Raw genomic sequence first — 15,506 nt, 5'->3', positions numbered from 1 at the left:
GTACTTCCACAAATCATCATTATCATCATCACCTCCCCCTTCCTATCCTCATGGAAAACACCATAATTTCCATCTCTATTTCCATCACTACATCATTTCACCCAACCCAGTTTCACTTATGTGAATGTTATTAAGACAGAATTTATATCTCCTATACAGTGTTGCCAATTTAGCTCTTTTGGAGCTGGATCTAGCTCTTTTTTTTCTTCCCTAGCTCCAAAAATTTTAATCTAGCACCTAGCTCCTTCAGGACTAGTCTCAGCTCTTTTTAGTTGTTTTTATAACTTACTGTTAAAGAAATTGTTTTGAAAGTTTTCCAGATGTTCGCATTGGATAAGGAATTGCATTGTACATGTGGTGCGAGCATCGTACACGCAAACACATGATGACGTTAGTCAGTCACGTGGCCCAACAGTCTGCCATTTTGTCACCTTAAAGTTGATAGCACCGCTACAAATTAGTCTTTGCACAGTGTTCTGGTTGGTAATTAGAATAGCGAGTGGGAAGGTTTCAAAGACTGATCGTAATTCGTTGCAGTAAAGAGTTGTATATCCTTCTTCAAAAATGAGCAAAGAGAAAAATAAAGCTTACATTTTGCAAAAATTTAGAGAGTTGTTGCAAATGGGAATGTTTAGTAAATGGTTATATGAAGTTCCTGGTGATGCCACAAAAGGCCACTGTAAGTTTTGCAGATGTGATATAGCTGCTAAATATTGTCAGCTTGTAAAGCATAGCAAAACTAAGAAACATCTTGCTGCAGTTCTGTATAAGGCTGTTCCTATTACAAATATGCTTGTGAAAAAGTCTGATAAGACCGCAAACTTTGAAGGTAGGTTAGCATTATTTCTTTGTTGTCACTCATCATTCAACAGTTGCAATCATCTAGTAGATCTTTGCAAAAATATCATCCCAGACAGTCAAATTATGGCAAAGATAAAAATGCGCCGAACTAAGTGCTCTGCAATTGTAAAGAATATTCTAAGTGAGTATTTTGAAGATCTAATTGCAGACATTGGAGATGAAAATTTCAACTTGCTAATAGACGAATCGAATGATATCACAGTGAATAAGATTTTAGAAATGGCTATCATTTATTATAGCAAGAAATTCAACAAAATTATGCATACATTTCTGAGCATGGTGGTTCTAGAAAAGTGTGACGCTAGTGGTATTGTGGCTGCACTGAAAAAAGAATTCTTCACCAAGAAACTGGACATTAAAAATCTCATTGCAGTTGGTACAGACAACGGCAGTGTTATGGTTGTGTCAATAATGGCGGCATATATTCCCTCCTTTAATGAAGGCATATATTCCCTCCTTAATTTTAATTAGATGTGTATGCCATTCATTACAACTGGCAATGTCTCACACTTGTGCAGAATCTCTCCCAAGAAAATTATAATTTTTAGTTGCCGAAACGTATAAGTGGTTTTCACATTCTTCTTCAAGACAAGCAGCATACAAAGAGCTGTATCGCACTATCAACGAAAATGATGCTCCTCTGAAAATTGTAAGCAATTATGCAACAAGGTGACTCTCCATTGAACCTGCAGTAGACAGAATTCTCAGCCAGTGGTTGGAATGAAAAACTCCTTCGAAGTCGTGAGTGTGACTGAGAAATGTTACAAAGCCGAAATTTTGTGAGAAATGTACAAAGATGAAAGGAATCTGTTGTACCTTTTATTTTTGGATCCTGTTCTAGTTCAAGTTCAGCAAGTTAACAAAATTTTCGAATCTAACACTGCAGATAAGACGAGATTATTTGAAGACCTTTCTCGTTTGATTCGCTCTATTGCTAATATGTTAGTGCATCATCCACAGTTGACCCTCTAGAGTTAGAGATTGATGACTATTTGGATCCCAATCCAAATCGTGGTTATAGATTTGAAAGAAAAATTTCAGAGTTGATGATACAAAAGAAAATAACTCAAAATGATGGGCGAAATCTTAGAAGTAGAGCAAGACAGTTTCTTCTTGGTCTCTTCAAACAGCTTAAGCAAAGGTTACCTGAAAACTTGAATATTTTAAGAATGATGTCTTCTTTTTCTGTTCACAATACCCTAAAACATATAAAAGAACCTGTTACTCGCATCTTAGAAATAATGCTGAAAACAGAAAAAGATGTTGCTGCTGCTGAATACCAGTACTCTACTATCCACTTAAATAAATGGACAAATATAGAAAACACTGAGATATTCTGGACTGAAGTATGACAATATAAAGATGCATCTGGAATGAATCCATTTAAAAAAATTGCTCAGTGTGCAATAAATTTATTAATACTGTCAAATTCTAATGCGGAAATTGAACGAATTTTTAGTTCCATGAATGTAGTTAAAACTAAATTAAGAAACAAGATGGAGTTGCCAATGCTGACAGCTATTTTGTCAGTCAAGTATGGCCTCAGGCACAACAAAAAGTGCTGTACAGACTATCATTTACCAGCATCTACACAGAGTAATATTGGAACGATGGACACATATAATAAAGCTGAAAATCTAAGTGAAAATGTGGGTGAATTAAGCACAGAAGACTAGATGGAAGATGTATTTAGCCACTTATATGCAAGTATCACTTCAACTTGAATAAAGTAAGTAACTTAAAAGTATCAGCTACTACTTTTAAAATTTTAGCTTCAAATTTTTATTTTTAACTCCTTTTTAGCTTTTTTTTTTAAGATTTAGCTGTTTTTAGCAATTTTCATTTGGCAACACTACTCCTATATATCTCTTCATTGTTACAAGGACATCATCACAGAGAGAGTGAAAGAAAGATCAGTTAACAACATTCAAAACTGACATTAATTACAAAGCATGTGTTTACTAAATCATGTATCGTTGCAGCAGGGTAAACAGGAACACACATCATCATCATCATCAATTTCCTGATAGGTATCCTCAAGAGGTACTAAGACAGTACTATGATTAAGTTTACATTATGCCTAATTGCTTATCAACAATTTTCAACAAAGGAAAGATATTATTAGAATTCAACAGAAACAAGTTTTTGTAATTCGTTACTGGGTTACATAAACCTCCCATAATTTTGAGATAGGCATGCAATCAGAGCAGTTGAGATTTGGATAGTGTTACATGTTTCAAGAAACAGATGATCAAATTTATCTGAGTGCTGAATCTTGGTTTGATTCCAATGAACTTGTAGCCTGTGTCAAATGGCATAATAAGCAAGGCCAGACTTATTAAATTCCAGCAACTCAATGTGGTCCTGATATTCCTGGATTCCAATCTCAGCAGAAGGGCCTGTCTGTCCAACATAACAAAGTTGATGGGAACAGAGTACTCTATAAGCATCAGGTAAGCAAAAAGGTAGTATTTTATCCTTGGTGCATGGTAGTAAAGAGGTCAGTTTCAGAAATGGCTCGAAGGTGGTACATACATTAAACTTGTGCTATTTGAGAAGAACTCATACTTTTTGTTCTGAAGTTCCTTTAAGGTAGATTACAGTGACTCTTCTAATATCTGATTGCAATATGGTTTCGTGGATGATTTTTATCAACCTTTTCTAACCAAAGCTTGGTTATATCCATCAGCATTTATGGTAATTTTTGTTTATTTCTTCCAAAAGAAGGGAATCAGCAGACCAGAAGAAACTGAACCTGATGTATAAGATTTTTGATAACACCTGTCTCACTAAGACACAAGTAAGGAAACACATGCCTATGCGATATGTCCGTTTCAATGCTGTTAACTGCTGATATTTTATTCTCTCTAAAATGTCAAAACACTAAAAAAGATTGACATGGAAAAAAGACCATAAACTACTATCAGCCAAACTAAAAATCAGTTTCAAAAGAAAGAGAATAAACCACCAAAAGCAAAAGAAGATAGACATTTCAAAACTCAATGATAGCTTGACAAGATCTAACTATCAGAGAACATTAAAAGAAAAACTAAATAATCTTGCTTTAGATACAGTCTCGGAGTCTTGGAAAAATGGTAAAGAAATTATTAAAGAAACAGCAACAAAACACCTGGCTATCAGACAAGAGTAAACAAAGATTGGCTTTAACCAGAGATTTTGGACTTATGGGAGAAAAAAAGAATATCCAAAACTAACCTCTCAAAAGAAGATAATGAAGAAAATAGAATATTATACAAAAATTTGAAAAAAGAAATAGACAAAAAATGCAGATTAGCAAAAATCACATTTTTAGAAGAAAAAGCAGGAATATGTGAAGAAGCATACAAAAACATGACTCCAAGACCATTTATGAAATAGTTAAAGAGATAACTAGAACATACTCGCCCAACCCAGTTTCAATATTGCAAAAAGATGGAACCACAATAAAAGAAATATGGACTAATCATTTTAAAGAAACATTTGCAGCTGAAGAAAACATAGATTAAGATGCCTTCAACCCAGAAGAAACTTCTAACACAAAAGACATACTACATGAAGAAATACATAGAGCAATCAAACATATGAAAAATAATAAAGCACCAGGCAAAGACAACATCCAAAAAGAATTTCTAGAAAAAGGGGGAGAAAGCATAAATTACATAAGGGAACTGTTCAACAAAATGCTAAAGAAAGGAAATTTACCAACAGAATGGCGAATAGGCCAGATCATACCCATCCACAAAAAAGGAGATGTCAAATCCTGTACTAACTATAGACCTATCACCCTTCTAAGCCATTGCTATAAAATATTCATTATGATTCTTAACAGAGTTAAACATTCCTATGAAGAACAAATGGAAGAATAGCAAATGGGATTTAGAAATAGCAGAAGCACAACAGATGCAATTTTCACATTAAACAGATTAGCAGATCTTATGAGAGACAAAAATAAAAAAACTCTACTGCTGTTTTATCGACTTCAAACAAGCTTTTGACTAAATAACAGAAGCAAACTCATTAAAATTTTGGAAAACAGAGGGTTTGACAAATACATAAAAATTACAAAAACATAGAAACAGATCAAATAGCAATTAAAAAAGTAGTTATGCAAGGCTGCTCATTGTCACCATATTTATTCAAACTGTACCTAAAAGAAGTAGTAGATGAAGGACTACAGATGTGTGAAGGCATAACCATAAATGGAAGAAATATAAAACATTTCAAGTATGCTGATGACATAGTTATCACTACAGAAAGGCAAGAAAAATTAGAAAATATCCTGACCAAGCTGCATCAAACAAGTAACAAATATGATATGAAAATCAATTTTAGTAAAATAAAACTAATGGTAATAGGAAGAAAAAGGGAAGCAATCCAAATGAAAATAGGAAACAATAATATAGAACAAGTAAAGCAGTTCAACTACCTAGGATCAATGATCACTGAAGGTCTAGACTATTTTGAAACCATAAAACACAGAATCAATAATGGATGGATAACAATGGGCAGACTACAAAGTATATGGAACAATAAAAGATTAAGCAAAGAACTCAAATTAAAGATATATAAAACAATGATAATACCCACAGTACTCTATGGCTCAGAAATGCTGGATCTTAAGGAAAAAAGGAACGGATAAACTCAATGCTTTTGAAATGAAATGCTTAAGAAAAATCAATAGAACAAACTGGACTGAAAGAAAAACAAATGAAAAAGTCAGAGAAGAACTTAACTTTAAAGACAAAATAATTACAGCACTAAAAAAGAGCCAACTAAGCTGGTTTGGACATGTTTCTAGAATGAACCCAGAAAGACTACCACACATGCTATTAAATGGTAGAATTGAAGGACAGCCCAGCAAAGGAAGACCAAGAAAGAAATGGATTGACAACATTAAAGAAAGCATCCACTTAAACTCCATAATAGAACTTTACAAAAAGACAGCAGACAGAAAGAAATGGCAAAAATTTGTTTTTGAACAAATTTTTGCCATATGAAAATAAGGGTGGGGACTGATGACTTAGTCCCCACCCTTACCACAACCTGTCCTGTTTAAACCAGACTAATGCATTTCTCTCTCACAAACACACACACATGCAAAAAATACATTCACTATTACTTTTACTGTCTATGCTCATTATGATGTAGCTTTCTGTTCACCTAACTCTACAGTGATTACTCTCTCTAGCAGTGCAGAAATCACATCACATTCATAATAACACCTTCTATTGCTAGGATGAAATCCCAGACACTTAGTCCTCCTGCTTCAACCATGAGCTGGCTGAATAACTTCCTTCAACAATTTGAGAGTCAATTTTCTTATTATGAGATGATGACTGCATCAGTTAATCTAATTTACCTAAATATCTTGCTTTTGTGATCTTTCACATTCCCAGTCCTATAGCATGGCAAACATGACACTAAATATTCATGTATTGCATTCACACTGTACACCCTCAAGTCACTAGCACTATAATGGGAGACAAAGGTAAAGCAAGAGGCCACCTCTGGAAACTCTATAAGAAGAGTGTGGACAAAGGAGTAAGGAGCATGTTCTTTATGTGGAGAGTAGCTGGGAGTGGAATGCATTACCTGAGAGTGTGGGTAATTAGACACATTGAATGAGTTTGCAGCACAGTTTGATATACTTCGTATGTGGCAGTGGGTACCACCGAACATGTATCTTTTGAATCCATGAAGGTCTGGTGTTAATAATAACAACAACTATCACTGTGGAAGAAGGATAAAGTACTTGTGAATAAGAAATCATCTGTGCATTCATAAAAATGCTATATTTGTGGTGTGTTTATGAAACAAAGTTGTCAATGTTTCTTTAATTCACATGAAAATCACAATAAAATAAGTAATAATATTTATTTAAAGTCATATATTTCAGCCTGAATATTGCAGGCCATCATCAGTGGCAATGATAGTTAATTACGGTGGAACAGAAATAATGGACTGATTCAAAAAAGTAAGAACCAAATGATGTAATACATAAAAAAAATTCAATGATATAACTGAGGAAAAATTGCATTATCAGTTATTCATTAATTCTATTTAAAAAAAAAAAAATCTTGAGTGATGTATGATTAGAATAATACTTTCGCGTATCTTAGATAGCGAGAGGCAATCATTTTGATTTAAGTTCAAATGGTGGAGTAAGGCCTCAGTGTTTTTTAAAACAAACATTCAAATTTACAGAAGCACAGATGAAGTAAGCATATTTTAGACAATGGGAGATTGTGTCTGTATCTATTCCATGCTGTGCCAAGCCAGATTTCCTATTGCTAATAAAAATTGGTATTTTTCTATTCTCTTTTCTACTGAGCATCCAGTTTGTTAAAAGTAAGAATGATGACAGTGACAAGGAACATGATAGATACCAGAAAGAGCCAGAGGAGAATGTTCATCTTTAGAAGATCGAAACCAATTTGTTGATAGGAAGAAAAGTAGCAATAAATGTATTTTTTAAGAATTCTGGAAATGGGTTCTGAGATGCCAGAAATGTATGGGACTGGGTCTTGATGTACTATTTTGTTGTTATTTGAGCTAGGATTATAAGAATCAAATAGCTGTTGTGTAGTCCTTCCTGGGAAGGACTACACAACAGCTATGTAGTGTAGTCCTTCTTGTATCAAACAATACAAGAAGCCACTGAGCTTCTTGTATTGTTTGATTTTTAAGAATTCTTGCTATAATTGTTGAGGTGTAAAATAAATAGTATGAGAACATTATACTCAAGTTTTTATAATTTCAGTCATCTGATGAGGATAGTAGCAGACTGTTGTTGAACTAGCATCCATTGAAAGTATGCTTTCCTTAAATGGAAGTAATTAATTCACTTGATGGTGAGTGAAGGAGTAGAATATCTAAGAAAGGATAATTTGTTGTCTTTATCTATTTTCATGGTAAATTTAATTTGTAGATGAAGATGGTTTATATTAGATTAAAAAAAAAAGTAGGTAATGCTTCTTCATTATGAGGTCAGATAGCAAAAATGTTGTGTATATAATGAAACCAAAATGAAGGCTGAGTGTGTATGGATGAGAAAAGGATGCCTTCTAAATGTTTGAAATAAAACTTTTTTGTGAGAGCAGGGGAGAGTGAATTTCATGGCAGTTCCTTCAATTTGACTGTAAAACTTATTTTGACAAATAAAATACATGGAGTCAATAACAAAGTCAAGTTATTTCGGTATATCCTGTGGAAATGCTTCTGAAAGTAGATGTACTGTATCCTGATGAGGTATATTAGTGGGGGGGGGTAGAGAGAGAGAGGTTCTATATTGAAATTAATGATTATTAGATCAATGGGTTGTAAGGAAACATTTTTTCACTTTATCTAGAAAATCAGAAGAATTTTTTATGAATGAGGAGGAATTACCAATCTGAGCTTTCAATAGGTTACTAAAAATTTGGCTATGTGATAAGCAGGTGAATCTATGCAGTCAACAATTGGATGAAGAGGAATGTCTTCCTAGAGATGAGTGACTAAGACAATATCAGGAGTTTGGAATGCTGGCAATGGAGAGAGGTTGAAGAGATCTGGATTGCAGAGATTGGTGGATAGGAGGAAGAGAGGTGATATGATAGAGACATTTAAGTTAGTGAAAGGATTTTATCAGATTAATCCAGAGGGGAGTATAAAAAGAGTAGAAGGTGAGAGGGGAAGAACCAGAGGTCATCCCTGGAAGTATGTAAAATTGTGGTGAAGAGGGGTGTGAGGAGTACATTTTTTACATGGAGAATTGTCAGTAAATGGAATACATTACCAGAGTATGTCATTAATGCAAGGAGTGTTAAGGATTTTAAGATTCTATATGATAAATATGTTGTCAGTTGAATGAACCTCCCACGATGAGTCTGTCGACTCCATGGAGTGTGTAATAATAATAATAATAATATATCTTAGTTAGATCATAGAACCTATGGTTTCTAGCAAAATAAGTTTTAAGTTTGTCTATAGTGAGTTTAGTTTTCTGAGTTGCTTGTTCGTGGGGTTGTGATCCAATTCCTGGTACATTGTTCGATCCTGTAATAAAAGAGATTTTTCTTCTATAATTTGCAGTAACCATAGCTACTGTAGCTTTCCCCTGTTAGTTTTAGTAATAATTAAGATGCAACTGTCATCTTATTTATTGTCCTACTGAAATCCAAACTTCCACCTACAAATCTCTTTAGATTTCAGTAGGACAGATGAAACTTCCAAAGTATATTAGCATCCTCATTGTTACTGTTTCAAATCAATTGACTGTTCATGTCCACTCTACCTTGTAATTAACTATCTTTTCCATTGGTGATGGCATGTAATATTCAGGCTGAAATATATGGCTTTAAATAAATATTATTACTTATTTCCTTGTGTATCAAAGAAACTTCTTATGGTACAAGTATTTCAAAGAACAATGTGTTTATTCAAAATTCAAAATAATGCATCATTTTTTGTTTCAACTCTTAGATAACTTTCTGAATATCACTGTTAGTGAAAGTTGCCTCAATATTGCACTGTGGGCACTGGTCCATTTCAAGTAGTTTTTTTTTAAATTTTTATAATTGTTGTTATTGCTACTGCTGTTACAGTAATTGTGAAAGTTGATTATCACACTTTTGAAACAGATTGACTAACCTGATTAGCACCTAATCAAAACAACAGGGTGAAAAATGCCATATGATAAATATTGTGAATTTTGTTTGTGTGTCAGTATTTTTTTTTTTTTATTCTTCATTATGACACCTGCAAGAATTGGCAGAACTCATCAAGGAAGACACTCTGTGTTACATAATACACCATAAACAAATTTTTCTGTTAATTGTGTGCATTCTCTGACTGTTCAGACTATAGTGCAGAAAGAAAACTCTGTTATCTCTATCAGACCAACCAACATGCAGCTGAAGGCAAGTTAGAGGAGGTTACAGCATATTATATAAGGTATTACTTACAAAAAAAGTATGGATAAAAGGTACAGCATCAGCACTGATTTCATCTTCATTATATTGAATCTGGTCTCTGTCAGCAATTCTATAAAAAAATTAATTAAAAATAAAAATAAATTAAAAAATACAAAGATTTCTAGTTATTTAGAATAATTGAAAGAATTAACCAACTAAGAATACCAAACCTCTCAAGTAAGGGCACAGCTCTATCCTATTATCTGCATGCTGTAGCATACAGAAACCTGTACTTTTATTGGCTAGCTTTGAATTCATATCAGCTGACCAGTGGAGTTCAATAAAACCTATTTATTGTAGATGAGTAAAAGGTACCATTTTGGAACTTGCACAAGGCTAGAAAAATGTTTCCTTAAGTATGAAGAAAACAGTTATTGCTACTGAAAATTAAGTAGCAATAACTGAAAGTATTTTAAATCATAAGGAGATTAAATAGGATTAAGCATAAAATTGAATGAATGATGAAATTAATGGCAATCAGGAAAAGGAAAGAATCATGCAGGTGGTATAAAGTGGGAGGTAATAATTAGTAATAAGGGAAATCTACAGGTGACACAATTGAGGAAAGAAAGAAATACAGTATGAGCAACACTCAGGCAATCAGACTAGAAAATTCATATAGAACACCTTGAATGTGTGGTCAAGAGAAGAAAGAATGATTACTGCTGCAAATGACATGAATGAACTTTTGAGTGAGTAATTCAATAAGGCATTTCTTGCTGGTGTATGTAAAGATGAGATGGTGGAGATGAATTCAGAAGTCTCTCTAGAGCCCACAGTACCATGCATTCCATTCACTTGCCATCTGGCATGAAAAAAATATAATTCTCACCTTCTTTCACATCACAATTATACAGCTTTCAGTGATGACCAGTGAATGACTTCCAGTGACTCTCCCACTGTCTGTTACTTTATGTAATATTTCTCTAACATCTGTCTGATAGGCAATAGAATCCTCTCACCAATGTAGATGTCACAATCACAACATCCCTCCTCCTCCTATCTACCATGCTCTACAGAGAAGCAAATACCTTCAATTTGTCCTGGTATTTCAACATTCTGTAAACCTAAGACAGTCTTCACCACTTGCCACTGCCACTTACCTAGATGCAGATGTAGTCTAATTAGTGCTGTAAGATGTAGTCTAATTAGTAGCATTGTAACTTTCTTATCCCTGCTTGTCGGTATCCTTTTCATTATGGCAACAATTTTCTGAGTAACAGCTGCAACTTCTGCAATGATCCCCTTAACTTTAATTCACTATTTCATTTAGTCTTGTCTGGCCAAAGTGCATGACTTTACACTTGGCAACAGTGAACTGATATTTCTCTTCATATGATAAGCAAAAACTGAAACAGATCCTCTTGGAGCAACATCAACTCTCTATCATTACTGTCTCCAATTTATAATCATCTTAAAATAACGGGTGATTAATGGTCTAGTAACATACAATATATAGTCTCTACCAGCTACGTCAACTCTATCTTCCTGTGGTATGCCCTATTTCCACAAATAGGAATCTAGCAGGTGAGTATTTCTGCCTTAAAAGCATACCTTCCCTAGTTTGAGAAATGCCAACTGGAACTCTAGGTAACAGAGGACTTTCATTGGCCAGTGAAACACAACACTGCTTACAAGATGTGTAAATGGGCTATTGCCATGTTTTGTCTCTAAAGTAGGGCCACTGATTTTTGTAGGATGCCTCCCTTTCTTCTCACATGCAGTGTGGGAAGTAGTCTTCTCTGGGCATACTCTCTACACTGCAAGGTGAACTAGAGAGCCAGTATTTCTTCTGTTTAAGGGTAGCAGCTTCTGCAGACCAGCAACTAGATAGTATATGGGCAACCTCTTGGAAACTTCCTGATCATCCAGTGATGATTATTCCTGTTATTGCTTACTGTGCTTGGAGAGAGTTCAACTATAGAAACTTGTGGAGGTGGGGTAAGACAATGTCAAGTTCAGGCTTACATAGGAGTACAGGCACTCCTTTTGTGAAAGTTGTGTAGAAAAGTATTTAACTTCTACTTTAATTTATAGAGTAGTGTTTCTGTGGTGAGAAAAAAAAAAACTCAAATAAAAAACAACTGAAATTTTAAACAATATCAAAAATATCAATGAAAAATTTAAAAAACTGATAAAAATATACCAAAAAAAAAAACTTCCACGTGAACTTTATCAACATCTGGGAGTTAATACCAAAATCAATGATGCACACTACTGCTTACAGGCATCCAAACCTGATCTGTAATTTATCATTGAACTTTAACTTGTATCATCTATAACTACAGCTCACCAAAATTTTCACATTATGTTATGAATGATGCCCTCTGTAAGGAAAGTGTAACATGCATGTTTGTTAGGTCAGATATCCCAGGCCAAAGGTTATCAGACCTGGAATCACCTTTGTGTGATCTACTTTGGCTCAAGATTTCCTTGCTTCATTTTTTGCCTTCATTTGAAGGAGTGTGAAGTAATTCTGAAGGAGTGTGCCAGAGAGATGACACCTGCCTTGACATATTTTTTTAATACGAGTCTTGCACTTGGTCAAGTTCCTAAAGAGTGGAAGGAGGACAAGATTGTGCCACTTCATAAAGGAGGTGATCGAACTCAAGCATCAAACTATAGGCCTATCTGTGTGTCAGGTGTTGTGGTTAAGTTGTTGGAGAAGCTTGTGAGAACTAGGATCCAGAGTTGGGTTGACAACAATGGTATAATCTTTGATGGACAGCATGGGCTAAAGGGAGGTCGTGTTTTAGTAATCTGCTTACTTATTACAATAAAGTGACTGCTTTCTTGGACAGAGGAGAAGGATACACAGTAATATACTTGGATTTCGCAAAAGCTTTTGATAGAGTACCTCATGATAAGTTGACAGTCAAACTAGAGCAGATGGGGTTGGATATTAGATTAGTGCATTGGATTGGAGACTGGCTATCTGATAGGTATCAACAAGTTGTGTATGGGGGTGCAATATCCAGGAAAAGGAAAGTCACTAGTGGAGTGCCTCAGGGGTCTGTTTTAGGGCCATAACTATTTAACTTATATATTAATGATATTGGTGAAGATTTGGATGGAGATATTCAGTTGTTTGCAGATGATGCAAAGTTGGGATGAACCATAAAGAGTAGTGAAGATGTTGTGGCCTTGCAAGAAGACTTGAATAAATTGAGTGATTGGGCAAGCAAATGGGGATGTGAGTTCAATGTTGCAAAATGTAAGGTTTTAAAATTTGGAAAACAAAGATGGGATGCAGAATTTATGATTGGTGAGAATATATTGTTGGAAGTAGAGGAAATAAGAGATCTGGGGGTGATAGTGGATAAGGATCTAAAATTTAGGGGACACATTACCAAAATTGTGAAGACAACACAAAGACTTCTGGGAATGATGTGGAGGACACTGACATGTAGAAGTAGGGAGATACTTGTTCCAATGTATAAGGCTTTGATTAGGCCACACTTGGACTATTGTGCCCAGATTTGGTCACCGGGTTTTCAGAAGGATGAAGAGATGTTGGAAAGGGTCCAAATGCGACTGACTAAGGTAGTTTCTAACCTCTGGAATGTTGAGTATGAGGAAAGATTGAAAAGATGTAATTTGCAGAGTCTCGTGGAGAGAAGGAAGAGGGGAGATATGATAGAGACCTACAAGTTGGTAAGGGGTTGTTATAGGATCAATGGTGGAGAAGTTCTACAGAGAATAGTGGGAGATCAGGGGAGAACCAGAGGTCATCCCTGGAAACTGTATAAGGAGGGTGTGAGTAAGGGAGTGAGAGGCAGGTTTTTTTCGTGCAGAGTTGTGAGTGATTGGAATGCCTTGCCTGAGAGCGTGGTGTCTGCAAGTAGTTTGAATGTGTTTAAGACACGGTATGATGAGATGTGTGTGTAAGATAAAAGGACCTCCTAGATGAGTCTTTGACTCCATGAGGTCTTGTTTAATAATAATAATAATAATAATAATAATTTGCTACCTTTACCTCTCTCATAATTCTTATGATTATACCAATCTCTCTCTCTGTTTATCTCTCTCTCTCTCTCTCTGAAAGTTGATCATATTGGATCTAATCACTCAAACAGTGATATAATCTTCCTTGCAGATTTTAACATCTGCAATTCTGACTGGCTCCCCTTCTCTAACTTCACAAACCAAGCTGGAAGAGAAGCTGAATTGTTTGCTGTCAATAATGATTTAACACCAATTGTTAGCATACCTGCCAGAATTCCAGATAATCCCATTATTCTCCTAACATCCTGGCCCTTTTAACCAAACTCTGTCTCCACATATACAGGTGACATTAGCTCTCATTTTGATAACTCTGACCACAACATCTTCTGTTTCTTTTACAGCCCATCCATCTCTAAGCTAATTTCAGCATAGTATCACTACAGTTTCAAAGAATGAAAACAGAAAGATTACCAAAACAAGACTTAAAGTACAAGAAATTAGGAAAAAGAAAACCAGGACGGCCTCTTAAATGATTCAACGATGACTTCTAAGCCTGAAACAGGCCATGCTAGGCCTAAATCCTTGATACACAAGATGATGATCACTACAATAGCACTAACTTGGATGACTATCAGGGTTTCTGAACCTTATTTCCAATTCGTTTTCTCCCAATCCAAGTACATGGTCTGATCTAATAAGTGAAATTATTCTTGCTGGGATGGGGGGAGGGGTCTTTATTGTCTTTATTCCCCATTCTATTCAAAATCACCAACTCTAAAGTTAAGCCTTGGTTATCCAACAAATGTGCCAAAGCAGTCCAAGCTAAAAATGCAGCATACACTCAATGACTCAAGCTGAAGACTCTGGCCTCTCCTTTAGCTTACACAACAGCTAGTAACAACTGGGGAAAAAAAATTGATAGGTCTGAAGCTGATTTTGTAAGTGCTAAATGCACTATGCCTGCCTTGCACAAATGGCAGTTAGGTCTTCTGGTCCCTTGCCAAGGATGTAGGGCAAAACCTCTACCCTACTATGTTTCCACCCCTCTCTCATCCCAATGAAACAATGCAACATCTTCTAAAGATAAAGACTTCTTGGCATCAGTCATTGCCTGCAACTCTTATTTAGATGACAAAGGCAAATCTTTAACTAATATTCTGCAACTCACTCTCAGTATACCTTCTTTGACCTTTCAACAGAAGGCCATTAGAAAAATACTTACTAGCCTTGATACTAATCAGTAAACCAGCCGGTGGTCCCTCCAGCTGTAATAAGAATTTGTGTTCTTATCCATCCAACAACAGGAAATAAAGCTTTTATCTAGTCTGTTTCTAGTGGAGGTAAAAGTCAGCCATTAAACCATTCTTCCAAAAGTAATGGAAAAAATCTTCAACAACCAGCTTCTTCACTATCTACAGACCCATTAGTTAGTGATCACCAATATGGATTCCAACATCTCATTCTAGACAAACATATTCACTAATCTTACCCACCTGTGGATATAAACTATGGAAAGATTTGAAGAATCTTGTGGTTTCTCCTGATATTCAAGGCATATGACTGAGTCTGGCATTGTGGTCTTCTTTCCAAGTTACCATCCTATGGTCTCTCTCCCCCACTCTACCCCCTTGGGAGCAGAATGACAGCTTCCTCTCTTGTTATTCACTGTGTTTCATAGTGGATAGTTCCTTCTCATTTTAAATCGATGCTGGAGCACTCCAAGGTTCTGTGCTTTCACCTACACTCTTT

At 35.3% G+C, this 15,506-nt stretch overlaps 1 protein-coding gene across 1 annotated transcript in view; it reads right to left on the bottom strand.

Moving 5' to 3' along the window:
* The window catches only part of LOC150094572 (integrin alpha-9-like), a 337,988-nt gene that overhangs the window by 179,023 nt on the left and 143,459 nt on the right, over positions 1–15,506 (bottom strand). The window contains exon 8 of the mRNA XM_090411818.1: positions 9,804–9,882. Coding sequence (XP_090267944.1) covers positions 9,804–9,882 — 79 coding nt within the window. The remainder of the gene's footprint in view (positions 1–9,803; positions 9,883–15,506) is intronic.

This window comes from Typopeltis vanoorti, chromosome 22, assembly GCF_054136105.1.
Source record: "Typopeltis vanoorti isolate ZY-2024b chromosome 22, IOZ_Tvanoo_1.0, whole genome shotgun sequence".
NCBI lineage: Eukaryota > Metazoa > Arthropoda > Arachnida > Uropygi > Thelyphonidae > Typopeltis > Typopeltis vanoorti.
Note: the sequence above shows the minus strand (reverse complement) of the source record. Positions and strands in the feature narration are given on the sequence as shown.